At 49.0% G+C, this 15,921-nt stretch overlaps 2 protein-coding genes across 3 annotated transcripts in view; both read right to left on the bottom strand.

The window, feature by feature from the left end:
* The window catches only part of USP49 (ubiquitin specific peptidase 49), a 107,756-nt gene extending 98,347 nt beyond the window's left edge, over positions 1 to 9,409 (bottom strand). Inside the window, exon 1 of the mRNA XM_008262745.5 lies at positions 189 to 9,409. The gene's annotated coding sequence lies outside the window, so the exon portion shown is untranslated. The remainder of the gene's footprint in view (positions 1 to 188) is intronic.
* Positions 9,410 to 9,557: 148 nt separating this feature from the next.
* Positions 9,558 to 15,915, bottom strand: MED20 (mediator complex subunit 20). 2 transcript variants are annotated; one of them, XR_517896.5, is made up of 5 exons: positions 15,778 to 15,915; positions 13,238 to 13,392; positions 11,761 to 12,014; positions 10,290 to 10,486; positions 9,558 to 10,175 (listed from the first exon to the last, which is right to left on the bottom strand). XR_517896.5 is itself a non-coding variant. In XM_002714396.6 (4 exons), the coding sequence occupies exons 1-4, from the start codon at positions 15,789 to 15,791 to the stop codon at positions 9,960 to 9,962; spliced, it is 639 nt and encodes a 212-aa protein (XP_002714442.1). In that variant the 5' UTR covers positions 15,792 to 15,915; the 3' UTR covers positions 9,558 to 9,959. The 2 variants fall into 2 exon arrangements, 1 of the variants encoding a protein (XP_002714442.1); XM_002714396.6 differs by lacking the exon at positions 10,290 to 10,486.
* Positions 15,916 to 15,921: the final 6 nt, after the last annotated feature.

Raw genomic sequence — 15,921 nt, 5'->3', positions numbered from 1 at the left:
AGGATTTTGCTTCTTTAAAGGGGAGGGCTGGAGTGCCGGAGCCTCCTGTCCCCGCCTCCGCGTGTTAGAATGGGCTCCCAGGCCGTCGCGGCCTCCCCGTCCCCGTCCCCGTCCCCCACCCCCCGGAGCTACCCCCTCCGCTGCCTGCCCACCGCCTCCGCCCCCTCGCCGGGCCCCCCTCTATTTACCGCCATCATCAGCACGCGCGAGCTGTCACCAGGGCGCGAGACAACCGAACGCGGTCCCGCCCCCTGCCCGCCCATTGGCCCGCCCGCCGGAGCCCCGCCCCTCGAGCCCCGCATTGCGCCAACGGCGCAGCGCTGGGCCCAGACCCCGGCACCGAGACTCTCCAGGAGGGTTCGCGCCCTGGGCGCAAAGTTTAGGGTCAGCCACAAACGCGCGGCCGGCAGGAGCCTGGCGTAAGGGACGGCGGCGTAGACCGGCGTTGTGAATCGCGGGACGAAGTTTGGTTGAAGCACAGGAGGGTAAATAAGAAGGTTTCCAGACAAAGAGACTCTTAAAGGTACAGAGTCTTATGTCCGCCCCTCCTCCTTAAAGGGCCAGACCCCCGAGACCATCTCCGCCCCCTTTTCCCCTGCCCGTCATTCCGGGGTACAGTACGGGAGTTTTACACGTACCTTTCGTGGCCCACCTTTAACATCTCTCCATACTGTGAAGGGGCAACGCCTTCCTCACTACCCTGTTTTTGTTTTGTTCTGGGAAAATACTTGCTCTTTTTTTTAACGCTGTCGTTCCCAAAGAATCAGCCAACGGCACTGGGAGGCTTCCTAAGATAGCGTTTGTGAGTTACTATTGGCTCCCGGGCGGGCGAGCACGTGTCGGACTTATGCCACTGATGACCCAGGCGGGATTCAGCTGTTTTATGGAAATCCCTCTGAGGACTAGGACTTCGCCGGTGAACTAAAAAAGTTCAGCAGATCAGGGGCTTGGGAAATAAACCAGACTGAGTTGGGAGTGGTCCCTAAGGACTTCTAGGGGACTGGGGATGGAGACGGCACAGCAGCTCTTTCTACAAAAGGCTCCCTTCCTGGTCAGTCTGTGGCATAAATTGCGGGGTACAGTGTAACACCAACACTGTTGTAACCAGACACATGGGAAGGCAAGTGAACATAAAAGGACAAGTGAAAGAAACATACATGATCAGCTCCAGTCGCTCAAGGCTACCATATGTAAGTATGACAGGGAAGCACCAAAGTCAAAGAACAACAAAGGTGGGAGGAAACCGCAGCGGCTGGGGCCAAGTTAACAGTGAAAGGACTTCTGAGGGCAAAGAGGTCTGCCTGAAGGGGAGAATGTGGAGTGGTTTGGTTTCCTTTGGTCAGGATTTGTCCTGTGGTTCAAGAGCTCAGAGTACTCCCTTTGTTGTCTTACAACCATTCAAAGTTCTTACTTTGTAACTCCTGAATTGTCTACTTGCCAACCTCTGAGAAAATTCTTGAAGAAGAGATTGTATCAAGGTGCTTTGTTCGGTGAAGAATTTTGCTGGCAGAAAAGTCATTCAAGGGGAACAAATTCTCAGTGCTTTGAGCATGTTTTTAGATCAGTGGTTCTCAAAAGTGTGGCTTGGGAAGGGAGCCCTGAGGATAACCGAGACCCTTTAAGGCAGCCACTGCGATCAAAACTATTCTCTCTGTGATGACATTTGCATGATGGTAAAAAAGTAACGGTAAAGTTGCTTCTACCTTAGCACAAATCAAGGCAATGATATAAAACGTACTGACACTGTAAAAACATATATGTTTCACTTAAGAAGGTCTGTGAAACTATATATTTCTTTAAACATTTATTTATTTATTTGAAAGGCAGAGTTACAGAGAGGCAGAGGCGGAGACAGAGAGAGAGGTCTTCCATCTGCTGGTTTACTCCCCAAATGGCCACAATATCCGGAGCTGGATCTGAAGCCCGGAGCTTCTTCTGGGTTTCCCACGCAGGTGCAGGGGCCCAAGGACCTGGGCACCTTCTGCTTTCCCAGGCCATAGCAGAGATCTGGATCGGAAGTGGAGCAGTTGGAACTCGAACTGGTGCCCGTATAGGATGCTGGAACTGCAGGCAGTGGCTTTAACTGCTACACCACAGTGCCAGCCCCAGTGTATATATTTTTAATAATACCACTCTCTCTGATCAAATGGATGGATGTATGCATGAAGCACTTCTGGGTATGATGTTTGCTTTGAGAAAAAATACATGTGTAATTTTTTTGAGTTCTGAGCTGAGTGAACAGCTTTCGTTATGGAACACCATTTTTACTTGGAACAACAGCTAACGGGTAACCTAGAGTTATTCACCAAGTATTTGGAAGACATTTTCTGCAAAGTCAGCAACGTTCAGCTTGACACCATTCTTGGCAAAGGTAAGACTCAGGCCGGAGCCGTGGTGTAATATTAAGCCTCTGCCTGTGGTGCTGGCTTCCATATGGTCACTGGTTCAAGTCCCAGTCGCTCCACTTCCAATCCAGCTCTCTGCTAATGTACCTGGGAAAGCAGCAGAGGATTGCGATTGCCCAAGGCTCCCGCACCCACGTGGGAGACCTGGAAGAAGCTCCTGGCTCCTCAATTCAGATCAGCTCAACTCTGGCTGTTGTGGCCATTTGGGAGTAAACCAGCAGATGCAAGACCTCTCTGTCTCTGCCTCTCTCTGTAACTGTCTTTCAAATACATAAAATCTTAAAAAAAAAAAAAAAAAAAAAAGGGCTGATAGTTATATTAACAAACAGGATTTGTAAAATATATATAATGAAATGTGTCAACATTCAGGAGATAAGCAGTATTGTTCAAATAACCCTTGCACGATGCTACAAAATCATGCATCAATAAAAGATCCATTCAAAGTATAAAATATTAAGACATTTATTTTGATATAGTTTTATATTCCACATACTGCAACTAATCTCCAGTGGAGTTTTAATGCAGTATCAAAGGCTATCCAAAAGATTATCAATACACTCCTCCCCTTTTCCAAATAATACACATCGATGTGAGGCCAGACTTTTGTTCATATTCTTCAGCCAAAACAACATATTACAAGAGATTGAATGCAAAAGCAGATATCAGAATCCAACCATCTTCTATAATACCAAATATTCAGGATATTTGCAAAATATAAATACCACTCATCACTAAAGTTCATCTAGAAAGTTATTTTTCAATAAAAGTATTTTATGTATGTTAACATGTGATGAGTTTATTGTTATTCCACTGATTCACTCTCCAGATGGCCACAACAGCTGGAGCTGCGCCAATCTGAAGCCAGGAGCCAGGAGCTTCTTCCAGGTCTCCCACATGGGTACAGGGGCCCAAAGACTTGGGCCATCTTCTACTGCTTTCCCAGGCTATAGCAGAGAGCTAGATCAGAAGAAGGGCAGCCGGGACTAGAAATGGCGCCCATATGGGATGCCGGCACTTTAGGCCAGGGCATTAACCCACTGCGCCACAGCGCTGGCCCCACTTTTTATTTTTAAAGATGTATTTATTTATTTGAAAGGCAGAGTGTTAAGAGAGAGAGGAAGAGATAGAGATCTTCTATTTGTTGATTCACTCCCCAAATGGTCACAACAGCCAGGGGCTGGGCCAGACTGAAGCCAGGAATTTGGAACTCCATCTGGGTCTCTTGGTGGCTGAAACCTAAGTTCTTGGGTCATTATCAGCTGCCTTCCCAGGTGCATTAGCAGGAAGGTGGATTGGAAGCAGAGCAGCTGGACTCAAACAGGCACTCTGCTATGAGATGCTAGCATAGCAAGTGGCAGCTTGCTGAGCTACACAACACCTGGCCCTTTCAATGCATCTTAAAAACATCACGAGGTTGTGAGAACAAGTTTGAGAATCATGAGTTACATGGGAATAGAAAGAATAACTACCAAAAAAGGGTGTATTGTAGCTTCAGAGTTAATAATTAGGTGGTTCATCAATGAGGACTGCAAAATAGAATCAGGAATTGCACTTTATTTTTTTTTTAAGTTTTATTTACTTCAAAGACAGAGTTATAGAGAGATCTTCCACCTGCTGGTTCACTCCCCAAACGGCCACAACAGCCTGGGCTGCAGCAGGCTGAAATCAGGAGCCTAGAGCTTCCTCTGAGTCTCTCACGTGGGTACAGGGACCCAAGGGCTTGGACTATCTTCTTCTGCTTTCCCAGGCGCATTAGCTGGGGAGGTGGACTGGAAGTGGAGCAGCCAGGTCTCAAACTGGTGCCCATATGGGATGCCAGCGTCGCTGACCCCTGAGCTTTATCTTTAAAAACACAACTGCTTAAGAATGCAACACAATATACAGCATTAAAAAATAGTTCCAGGAGGGCTGGTGTTGTGCCATAGTGGGTTAAGTCATCACCTGCAGTGCTGACATCCCATATGGACACCTGTTTGAGTCCCAGCTGCTCTGCATCTGATCCAGCTCCCATTAATGTGCCTGGGAAAGCAGCAGATGGCCCTAGTGCTTAGGCCCCTGCACCCACGTCAGAGACTCAGAAGAAGCTCCTGGCTCCAGCTTGGCCCACTGTGGCCATTTGAGGAGTGAGCAGTACATGGGAAACTTCTATCTATCCCTCTGTCTCACTCTGCCTTTCAAATAAAATAAAAATCTTTAAAAATTAAGTTTGGTGGCTGGCGTTGTGGCGCAGCAGGCTAACACCCTGGCCTGAAGCGCCGGCATCCCATATGGGTGCCGGTTTGAGACCTGGCTGCTCCACTTACGATCCAGCTCTCTGCTATGGCCTGGGAAAGCAGAAGATGGCCCAAGTCTTGGGCCCCTGCACCTGCATGGGAGACCTGGAAGAAGCTCCTGGCTCCTGGCTTCAGATTGGCACAGCTCTGGCCATTGCGGCCAGTTGGGGAGCGAACCATTGGATGAAGACCTCTCTCTGCCTCTCTTCTCTCTGTGTAACTCTTTCAAATAAATAAGTAAATCTAAAAAAATTTTTTTTAAAAATTAAGTTTGTTGGGGGTGTTGGGGCACAGTGACTTAAGGCACCCCTTGTGATGCTCACATTCCATATGAGGTGACCTGGAATTAAGACTTGCTTCTGCTTCCATCTTCCTGCTGATGTGTATCCTGGGAGGCAGCATATGATGGGTTAAGTACTTGGGTCCTCATCACCCAGTAGGAGACCTGGATGGAATCCCTGGCTTCTAGCTTTGGCGTGGCCTAGCCCTGCTGTTGTAGGTAATCAGGGTGTGAACCAGCAGGTGGAAAATTTCTTCTGTCTCTTTCATATAAATAAAAATAAGCTTACATATTTCTATATTCCAGAGATGATACATTCAAAATGTTCATTGGTTTGGTTACAACAAATACTCCTAAACAACAATATTTTCTGTGGACCCTCTCTCCACACTGCTCATTCTCTATTACAAAAGTACTGCTTGTGTTGTGGAAGAATTATAACTTGCTACCTAGCAGCAATGACTGTAGAACATGCCACCTTTTTTTTTTTTTTTAAATATTTATTTTGCTTGAAAGAAGTCAGAGCTACACAGAGAGAGAGGGAGAGGAAGAGAGAGAGGTCTTCCATCCGCTGGTTCACTCCCCAATTTGCTGCAATGGCTGGAGCTGCACCAATCCAAAGCCAGGAGCTTCTTCCGCTTCTCCCACGCATTTGCAGGGGCCCAAGCACTTGGGCCATCTTCTACTGCTTTCCCAGGCCATAGCAGAGAGCTGGATCAGAAGTGGAGCAGCTGGGTCTCGAACTGGCGCCCATATGGGATGCTGGCACTGCAGGTGGTGACTTTACCCGCTATGCCACAGCGCTGGCCCCAGAACCTGCCATCTTAAATGTTCTAACCAAACACTGCTATCTCCAGTACCATTAAAAAGACACAAGAGCAGAGAGGGCATCTCCTTGTTTACAAAGCACTCTTCGTATCTATTCTCCTTAACCCTAGGATATACAGAAGGCAGCATCATTATTCCCACTACACTGATGAAACCCAGAGGGAGCCAACCTGACTGAAGTTACCTGGCAAGTTTGGGTCAATGCTATGGCTGTCACACAGCCACCTGTTCTCCTAAAGCAGTGTTTCTGTTCCTTTTGCAGGCTGCCTCAGTACACCTATCACCTCCACAAAACCAGTCTCCCCTTTCCGACATGACAAATGATTTCCAATATTGAATTCTGGCTTCTGAACAATGTAGGTTATATAAATGTGGTACCTAAATTCTCCTTTTTTAAAGCTTCCACAGAGAATTCAGAACACATATTACCCTTAAATTGTTCTATCCTATCTGATGGGCAGGGATGTGTTGGGCAATGGAATAAGGAATGCAAAAGAATTAGGGGGGGGCCGGTGCTGTGGCATAGTAGGTTAAGCCTCCGCCTGTGGCTCCAGCATCCCTTATGGGCACTGGTTTGAGTCCTGGCTGCTCCACTTTTCAATCCAGCTCCCTGCTCACTAGGCTAATCCTGCGCCTTGCGGCACCGGCACACGGGGTTCTAGTCCCGGTCGGGGTACCGGATTCTGTCCCGGTTGCCCCTCTTCCAGGCCAGCTCTCTGCTGTGGCCCGGGAGTGCAGTGGAGGATGGCCCAAGTGCTTGGGCCCTGCACCCCATGGGAGACCAGGAGAAGCACCTGGCTCCTGGCTTCGGATCAGCATGGTGTGCCGGCCGCAGCGCGCCGGCCGTGGCAGCCATTGGAGGGTGAACCAACGATAAAGGAAGACCTTTCTCTCTGTCTCTCTCTCACCATCCACTCTGCCTGTCAAAACAAAATAAAATAAAACAAAACAAAACAAAGAACAAACAGAAAAACCTTACCCTGCTCCTGAGAAATAAAGTGCTACTTATATTCTTCTCTTAATACACTTAGAATAAGACATAGGAGTCCTGACTCCACTCTCATCTCTTTGTGACCTCTCTAGGGGTCTTAGCCTTCCTCACTTTTTATTAAAGATTCATTTATTTATTTGAAAATGAGAGTTACACAGAAAGAAAAGGAGAGGCAGAAAAAGAGAGAGAGGTCTTCCATCCACTGGTTCACTCCAGAACTGGCCACAATGGCCAGAGCTGCGCCAACCCGAAGCCAAGAGCCAGGATCTTCTTCCTGGTCCCCTACGTGAGTGCAGGGGCCCAAGGATTTGGGCCACCTTCTACTGCTTTCCCAGGCCATAGCAGAGAGCTGGATCAGAAGTGGAGGAGCCGAGACTTGAACTGGCGCCTATATGGGATGCCGGTACTGCAGGCAGTGGCTTTATGTGCTATGCCACAGCGCCGGCCCCAGCCTTCCCATTTTATGGAGAGAATCAGATGAATTCTCAAGCTGTCCTACACAGCTCTGACAGTCAGCTCAAGGTTGGCAGGTGTCTGTGGTTCCAGAAAAGGTTACATGGCAGCAGGGTCTCAGAGTCTTTCCAGTTTCTGTTCTTTTTTGCTAGCTACAGATAGGGAGAGGGTTGAAGCATTTGGAGGCAGAAAAGGGGTAGAAACAGTCTCATGTAGAAGACAGAAGATAAGATTTTAATCAAAAGATACGCACTTCCACTCACTAGCTGATTTTAAGATATGTGGACCAGCACTGTGGTGTAGTGGGTTAAGCTGCTGACTGCAATGCTGGCATCCCATATAGGCAGCAGTTCAATTCCTGCCTGTTCCACTTTCAATCCAGCTCCCTGCTAATGGCCTGGGAAAGCAGAAGATGCCCAAGTGCCACCCACATGGGAGACCTGAAAGAAGCTCTTGGCTCCTGGCTTTGGCCTGGCCCAGTCTTGGCTATTATGGCTATCTGGAGAGTAAACCAGCGGACAGAAGATCTCCTGCTCTCTGTCTCTCCCTCTCTCTCTGCCTTTCAAATAAAATAAGTATTTTTTAAAAAACAAAAATCTATTTTATTTAGAGGCCAGCATTGTGGCACAGTGGACTAAGCTGTCGCTTGTCACACCAGCATCCCATTATCAAGAGTGCCAGTTCCAGTCCTGGCAGCTTTGCTTCCAGTCCAACTCCCTGTTAATTTGCCTGGGAAAGCAGCAGAAGACGGTCCAAGTGCTTAGATCCCTGCCACCCACATGAGAGATCAAGATGGAGTTTTGGGCTCCTGGCTTTGGCCTGGACCAACCTCAGTTAGCCATTTGAGGAGTGTACCAGCAGACAGAAGTTTCTCTCTTTCTCTCGCTTCCCCACCTTGCTCTGCCTTTCAAATAAATAAAGCTTAAAAAAAGATAGGGGCCGGTGCTGTGGCATAGTGCGTAAAGCTGCTACCTGAGTGCCGGCAGCCATATGGGCACTGGTTCGAATCCCAGTTGCTCCACTTCTGATCCAGCTCTCTGATGTGGCCTGGGATAGCAGTGGAAGATGGCCCAAGTCCTTGAGCCCCTGCACCCATGTGGGACACCCTGTAGAAGCTCCTGGATCTTGGGTCCAGATAGGTGCTGTTGCGACCATCTGGGAAATGAACCAGTGGATAGAAGACTCTCTCTCCTGCCTCTCTCTGTAACTCTGCCTTTCAAATAAATAAACAAATCTTAAGAAAAAAAATTATTAAAAAAGATCATTTATTACATAATTGTAATGACTTTTTCCTTAAATTCATAAACAGTCCTCAACTTCAACTTTGATTCAACCTGAACTTCCAAAAATTATACACTATTATACCCATAACTGTTCCTGAAAGTCCCCTTCAGACATGTACACAAAAGCTAGGTGACATCTGGGCCCTTCCCAACAGTCACAAGTTCAGTTTAGTTACCTTTGCTAGGGGTGCTGTATTTGTGGAATTATTTAAGAAATACACTGCATCACCTGCGTCAGCTGACCTCAGGTTAGCTCAGCTAACCCTGAGCTGCAGGTGCATGAGAACTAGAAAGGCTGAGTTTGGTGTGGGATGCAGAGCTGACTTCCTAGTGTGACTTGTCCAGCTAAGCTCACAGTGCCTCTGGATCAGCCCTCATTCCAAGCCACCTCAGACCAAAGGCCTTAGTTCCATAAAAAGCACTGTAAAAGAGCATTCCTGGATGTATCTAGGGAGCTCCACACAGCAAAAACCCACTAACTGGGTCCCTGTATCCATATTCTCCTTCATCTTTTAGTTTTAACTGGGCACATGACTACCCAGTTGCAAGGTTCCGCGTCACAGCGAAGCCTTCCAGCAAAGTGTGGCACCAGCACTTGAATCGCTCCAGGTCATATGCTCTAAAAAAAAAAGCCGCTCTCTTCCCTCTTTCCCAGGGGAATGTGGACACAGAACTGAGGAGTCTGCTTTGATCTTGTGGGTAAGGATAATACCCTAGGGATAGCTGAACAACAAGACAGAAGGAAAACAAGTTCCTGATGACCTGGTACAGTTAAATCTGCTCTGGACCATCTGATTACCTGTGTACTATCAGAGGAGAAAGAAACTTTTACCTAGTAAGAGCCACAGTCCTTTTGGTTCTCCGCTACGACAGAGTTTAGCCTGTGGCTTAACATAATCACGACAGAAGGGAAAGACATCAACAGGAGAGCTCAAAAACTCAGCTAACACCCTAGGAAAGTCAATTCACAGTTTCTGGCAAACAGGTCAGAAAATGACAGGCATCAAACAAGCTGTGCTTCCGCCTGCATCTCCAGCCACATCCTTTGAGTTAAGGAAGAGATTTTTATTCCTGCATGGCCCAAACACGAAACGCAGCACATCTGTTGTGGGTCCAGACTGATTTCCCCACCAACACTAGGCAGGGGCACCCCTGTCCTACCTTTTCCCCTAAAGCAGGAGAGGTCCAAACTTCTCCAGTCTTCATAAATACCATTCCTGAGGACAGGCCAAATCCAGTGAGGCCTGGGGCAAAATGGCTGTTGGGGGGCTGTGTGAGGGTCAAGGGTGTGGAGTCCAGAGTCCCCACAAAGGCCACAGCTGGGAACTGGAAAGGAAGAGAGGCCTCCATGGCTGCCCTAGATTTCTGGGGTCCAGAGACCTGAGGGCAGCACCTCCTCCTGTGGAGTACCTCTGGTGACAAAGCTTGGCCAGCAGCTGCCAGCCACTAACGAATCCCAGCCACTGGCACCTGCTGCTGCTTGCGGATCTTGTTGAAGAGTTCCATGTACTGGACCATGGTGTCTGCTGGGCCATAGACTGCGTCGTGTCTGTTTCCAAACACTGCAGGAATCCCTGGTGTATGGCTGCCTAGAAAACTCTGTAGGAACTCAAGCAGCAGGCTCCAGCAGTCACTAGCTACCACGCAGGGGCCGTACTCCACCTGGGGACCAAAAGAACAGAGAATGAGGGTAAGGGAGGGCAAGGACAAGGTCTGCTCTCTTGCCCTCCTGCCCTCTGCCTCTATGTCCCCCAACCCTGAGTCAAAAACACACACCTGCCAGCACAGTGTTGTCCACAGGAAATATTCAACACACCCAGCATTGTTCCCATTAAACGCCATCCTGGAGGTTGTCAGCCCGCAGCCCTCCCTGTTAGCCCCATGGGCAGATCTGGGTCCCTTTTGTTTGTCTCAGGGCTCTGCAGACTCTGCTGTGATGCTTGGTGAGGATTCAAGGAGAGCTCAGGAAAATTCTGAGACATACAACAAAGAGAGAAGGGAAGAAAAATGTGTGTAGGTACGAGGAAGGCAGGAGTAGGGCTGAAGGGGTAAGTAGAGGGCAGAGTAGACACACATCCTCATGAGCCTCTTCAAGACCAATCTTTATTTCCAAGGCAGATATAGCCAGGGCTCTACGCCTAAAAGAATTTCCCAAGCAAGGTGGCAGCGGCCAAGAATACACATCTCAGGTTTTCTTGTTCCTCTCTCCTAGTTTTTCACTGGGGTCACAAGGAGAAACTGTTGAGTGTGTTTGTCCCACAAGGGTGGAAGTGGAGGACAAACAGCGGGTCCCGTTGGGTCTCAGCAACTCAAGGTGTATCCCAAGCTGAAAAGTTAGGGAATCTGTGCTCCAGAGGTTTCTGAGCAGAAATCACTGCTACTGCCCTTTTCCCCACCTGGGATGCTTCCCAGACCGACCCATCCCACGTCTCTATGTTTTAAGCCCCTACTTCAATGCTGCTCCTCCCAGAAGCATCACAACCGAGTCAGCAGTTACCGCTGGCCTGAATTCCCTGAGCAAAGCTGTGCTCCACTTATGGCATTTCTTGGACTGACTTCAAAAACAGTTTTCTAGCCTTGTTCTCTTAATAAATCATAGATTTCCAAAATGCAAGCCCTGTAAACTTCCTTGTTTTTTAATCTCAAATAATGCTGGGTATGTGGTAGGCCATGGACTTCCCCAGGTCCCAGGGCCAGCTTCCACCTTACTCCTCTCTGCCAATTTCAGTATGTATATTTAGGCTCACGGATGAAGTCTTCTCATACAGGTACCCCTCTGCACCACAAAACAGAGCAGCAGCATATCAAAAGGAAGGCGCATTTTCACTCCACAACTTCTGAGACCCATTTCAAAGCAACAATAAGGAGGCTGACATTCAAAGTGATGAAGGAGTCACCTTCCAAAAGTGGCTCCAAAAGTTGTCCTAGTCTGCTGCAGGTCCTGCCACAGCTCCTGCACATCATCACCCACATGTCTCCCTCAGTTCTCCCTTCCCTTCTCCGGCAAGTCAGGCATCGTATGCTTTTACCTGCTGTGCACCCAGCTTCCCATTTCCCATGCTGGGCTACTGATTCCATAACTGATGAAAGAAAGGGTAAAAAATTCATGGAGAGAAAGCCAGGAGCTTGGAATCAGGGGTCAGGCAGGCAAAAACATCTGTGTGACCTGGGCTGCCTGGAAAACCTTCAGAGCCCTCTGCTGCGCAGCCCCTCAGCACCACCTGCTCCCACTTCACCGAGATCTTACCTCCACAGAGATGCCCCGGGCACTGGGACCCATTGTCACAGTGCCCACCTTCACCAGGAAGTCACAGTACTGGTAACGGGTGCCCCGAGTCTCAATCTTGCTGGCCTTGGCACTCTGGAAAAAGCCCTTGAGCTTCACCATGAGCACATCAAAGTTGGTGTCAGCAATAAGGCAAGGGCCATTCTCAAAGAGGGCGAAGCAGCTCAACGGGTACTCCGAGTTGTGCATGACATACATCAGCTTCCCGGCCTGACCTGCAACGGACGGAGACCTACTCATCACCCAGGCTTTCGCTGGCAGACCCAGGCTGGGATCAACGCATGGAACAAGGCCAGCTGGCAAGCGGGTACTACTTTAGCAGTCCTGCATACCAGTGTGTATGTGGGGAGTGGTTCCCCTCTCCTTGGTGGCTCACAGAGGGATGCTTAGATGACTAACAGCTCATACAGAAAAAAAAGCTCAAACAAAATGTACTATGTTCTTTAGTATCTGAGAGTATTTCACAAAGACTGTAGAAAATGGAATCAGAAAACAAGCCTAGAGGCCAGTGTTGTGGTGCAATGGGTAATCCACCTCCTACAACACTGACTTCCATGCTGGACTGCTAGTTTTGAGTCCCAGCTACTCCACTGCTGTTTCAGTTTCCTGCCAATGTGCTTGGGAAGGCAGAAGATGACCCAGATACTTGGGCCCTGCTACCCACGTGGGAGTCCAGAATGCAGCTCCCAAACCTGGCTATTGTGGTCATTTGGAGAGTATTCCAGTAGATGAATGATCTCTCTCTGTCATTCTTTCAAATAAATAAGCATTTTTAAGTCCATTTTGGTACAAAAAATTTTTGAAATCTATGCATATTTTTTCATTATATGCTTTTTTGGGGCTGGTGCTATGTCAAAGCAGATAAAGCTGTTGCCTGCAGCACCAGCATCCCATTTGGGTACTGGTTTGAGTACCAGTTATTCCACTTCCAATCCAGCTCCCTACTAATGCACCTGGGAAAGCAATGGAAGATGGCCCAAGTGCTTGGGTCCCCACACCCATGTGAGAGACCCAGAAGAAGCTCCTGGTTTTTGATTGGCCCAGCTCCAGCCGTTGTGGCCATTTACAGAGTGAATCAGTGGATGGAAGATCTCTCTGTCTCTATAACTCTGCCTTCACATAAAATAAATCTTAAAACAAAATATGTATTTTAGACTCTTCACATGCATGTCCAAACTCATTAAGATTATGCACTGAATATATACAATTAAATATATACAATTCTTTGTCTATCACTTATACCTCAAAGCTTAAAAAAAGTTCTAAAGGCAGAAAAACAAAAATATCCCCGGTCTAAGAAATAAAAGACCAAGAATGAATAAATTTACAAAGACATCTTGCCATGTGTTCTGGAATACACAAAAGCATAAGGAACTCTCATTAATGCCCGTGAATTCCAAGGCACATTCCAGCCGTCCTACATACCCATCTCACTGACCTTGGCTTCCAAGGGTAGAGGCAGCCGTGTGATAAGTCTCACAATCCACACAAAACGTTCCTTGCTTCTCTGCCCCAAGCATCTCCAATTTTCGGGTGAGGAGCTCCACGGTCTGCTGGACACTCTTGCCCTCGGCCACAGGCATCTGGGACACACTGGGAAGGAGAGAACCACAGTGTCAGTACCCAGACACACACATACTCACTTAGCCATTCTATCCACAGAACTGTGGCTCAGCCAAGCCAGAAGCTACGACCCCACCCCTCCCTCACGTTGTAAAGATGCGGAAATAGAAGCCGCCAGCCAGCCAGCGCCGCGGCTCACTAGGCTAATCCTCCACCTAGTGGCACCGGCACACTGGGTTCTAGTCCCAGTCGGGGAGCTGGATTCTGTCCCGGTTGCCCCTCTTCCAGGCCAGCTCTCTGCTGTGGCCAGGGAGTGCAGTGGAGGATGGCCCAAGTGCTTGGGCCCTGCACCCGCATGGGAGACCAGGAGAAGCACCTGGCTCCTGCCATCGGATCAGCGCGGTGCGCCGGCTGCCGGCTGCGGCGGCCATTGGAGGGTGAACCAACAGCAAAGGAAGACCTTTCCCTCTCTCTGTCTCTCTCTCTCACTGTCCACTCTGGCTGTCAAAAAAGAAAAAGAAAGATTTTGGTGCCAAAACATTGCATAGTTTTTCATAATACATACTTTCTGTGAACTTTCTGAAGTACTTTCAGAGAATCCCTGAAGCTACAAGGGACAGAGGTCCTAGGATTTTGGAAAAGTTGATAAGGGCGCCCCCAGGAATGGCCGGCAACAAAGCCAGGAACTTCATCAGGTCTCCCACGTGGGTGCAGGGGCCCAAGGTCTTGGGCCATCTTCTACTGCTTTCCCAGGCCATTACAGAGAGCTGGATTGGAAGTGGAGCAGCCAGGACTTGAACCAGTGCCCATAAGGGATGCCGGCACTGCAGGCAGTAACTTAATCTGCTACACACAGTCCCAACCCCTGTGCTGCAACTTTTCCACCTCCATCCCGCACCAGCACCCTCACTCTGCAGGGCTTGGGAGGGTTGTGGTAGGGGAAACAAGAGTGCAAGCCCCAGAAACCCCTGGCTACTGGGAGAAATTGTGTTCCCTCTACCCCCAACTATTTTTAAAAGAGAAGCCTAGGGGGCCAGTGCTGTGGTGCAGTAGGTTAATCCTCCATTTGTGGTGCCGGTATCCCATATGGGTGCCGGTTCGAGTCTTGGCTCCTCCTCTTCCAATCCAGCTCTCTGCTATGGCCTGGGAAAGCAACAGAAGATGGCCCAAGCGCTTCGGATTGGCGCAGCTCCAGCCATTGGGGCCATCTGGGGAGTGAACGAGCAGATGGAAGACCTTTCTGTCTCTCCCTCTCACTGTCTGTAACTCTACCTCTCAAATCTTTCAAAAAAGAGAAAAAAAAGAGAAGCCTATAACTCCTGGCTTCAGATATCCTGGCCTCCAGGCCTCTCTGATGAGATGCTCACAACCAAGACTTAAAAAAAAAAAAAAAAAGAAGAAGAAGAAAAAAGGTGCAGAGACCCAGCACCTTGGAACTAAGGTCTCCAAGATCCCTGGGTTCATACCCTTCCCCTCCACCCCATCCTCTTCCATCTGGGTTTGAGAACATGTTCAGAGATTTAAAAGTCCATTGGGGGCCAGTGCTGTGGCGTGGAGGGTAAAGCAGCTGCTTGTAGAGCTGGCATCCCATGTGGGTGCCGATTTGAGAGCCGGCTGCTCCACTTCCGATCCAGCTCTCTGTCATGGCCTGGGAAAGCAGTAGAAGATGGCCCAGGTGCTTGGGCCCCTGCACCCCCATGGGAGACCTGGAAGAAGCTACAGGCTCCTGATCGGCCCAGCTCCGGCTATTGCAGCCATTTGGGGAGAGAACCAGCAGATGGAAGCTCTCTCTCTGCCCCTGCCTTTCTTTAACTCTGCCTTTCAAATAAATAAATCTTTTTTTTTTTTAAGTGCACTGAAACTGAATCAACCGTATAAACGTAGTAGGAGGCAGGTCATGAGGAAGTAAAGTGTCTGGAAACCTGATCTTCTAATTCCCAGTAGTTTCCATTTTGATCCTGTAGACCCGAATGAGAACCAGATACAGGCTGATTATTGGGTGGCTACAGGTAGGGGGAGGCGAACACACAAACACCGCCTCGTTGCCTATCTCCTATCAGCTTTAACCCTACCTGCGGGTGGGTTCTAGTCTGAAAAGCCCTGTTTCCGACCTCGAAGTCCCACTTTCTGCACTACTAGGATTTCAAGGGTAGCAAGACGTACCAAGAAAAAGAGAAGAGGGTACACAACCCATGCATAAGGTTCCTGAGATAAAACCTTTTCCTTGCTTCCTTCCAGGAGCAATGGGGCCCATTAGGGCCCGAGACTCACGGCCCTTAGAGTGCCCACATCCACGCAGCCCGAGGGCATTTTGCTCAGCTCCCGGAGAACGGCGGACTTCAGTCCCCGACCCTCCAGGTTTCAAGGGACCTTCACGACCCAAGTCCCGCCCCATAAAACCCTTTGTGATCCTACCAGGTCACTCCCATAGCGTCAGGCCTGGAAAGCGGCACGACCACACAGCCGAAACAGCGCTCTCCCGAAGCCCACAAGAACTAAAAACTACCGCAGGCTCGGGTCGCGGGAGGGGCTCCGGAAGTACGTAAAAACAGAGCGCCG

The sequence above is a fragment of the Oryctolagus cuniculus genome, chromosome 5 (assembly GCF_051225735.1).
Source record: "Oryctolagus cuniculus isolate XC-2025 breed Fujian yellow rabbit chromosome 5, ASM5122573v1, whole genome shotgun sequence".
Classification (NCBI taxonomy): Eukaryota; Metazoa; Chordata; class Mammalia; order Lagomorpha; family Leporidae; genus Oryctolagus; species Oryctolagus cuniculus.
The sequence above is the reverse complement of the archived record's forward strand: the minus strand, read 5'-3'. Positions and strand labels throughout refer to the sequence as shown.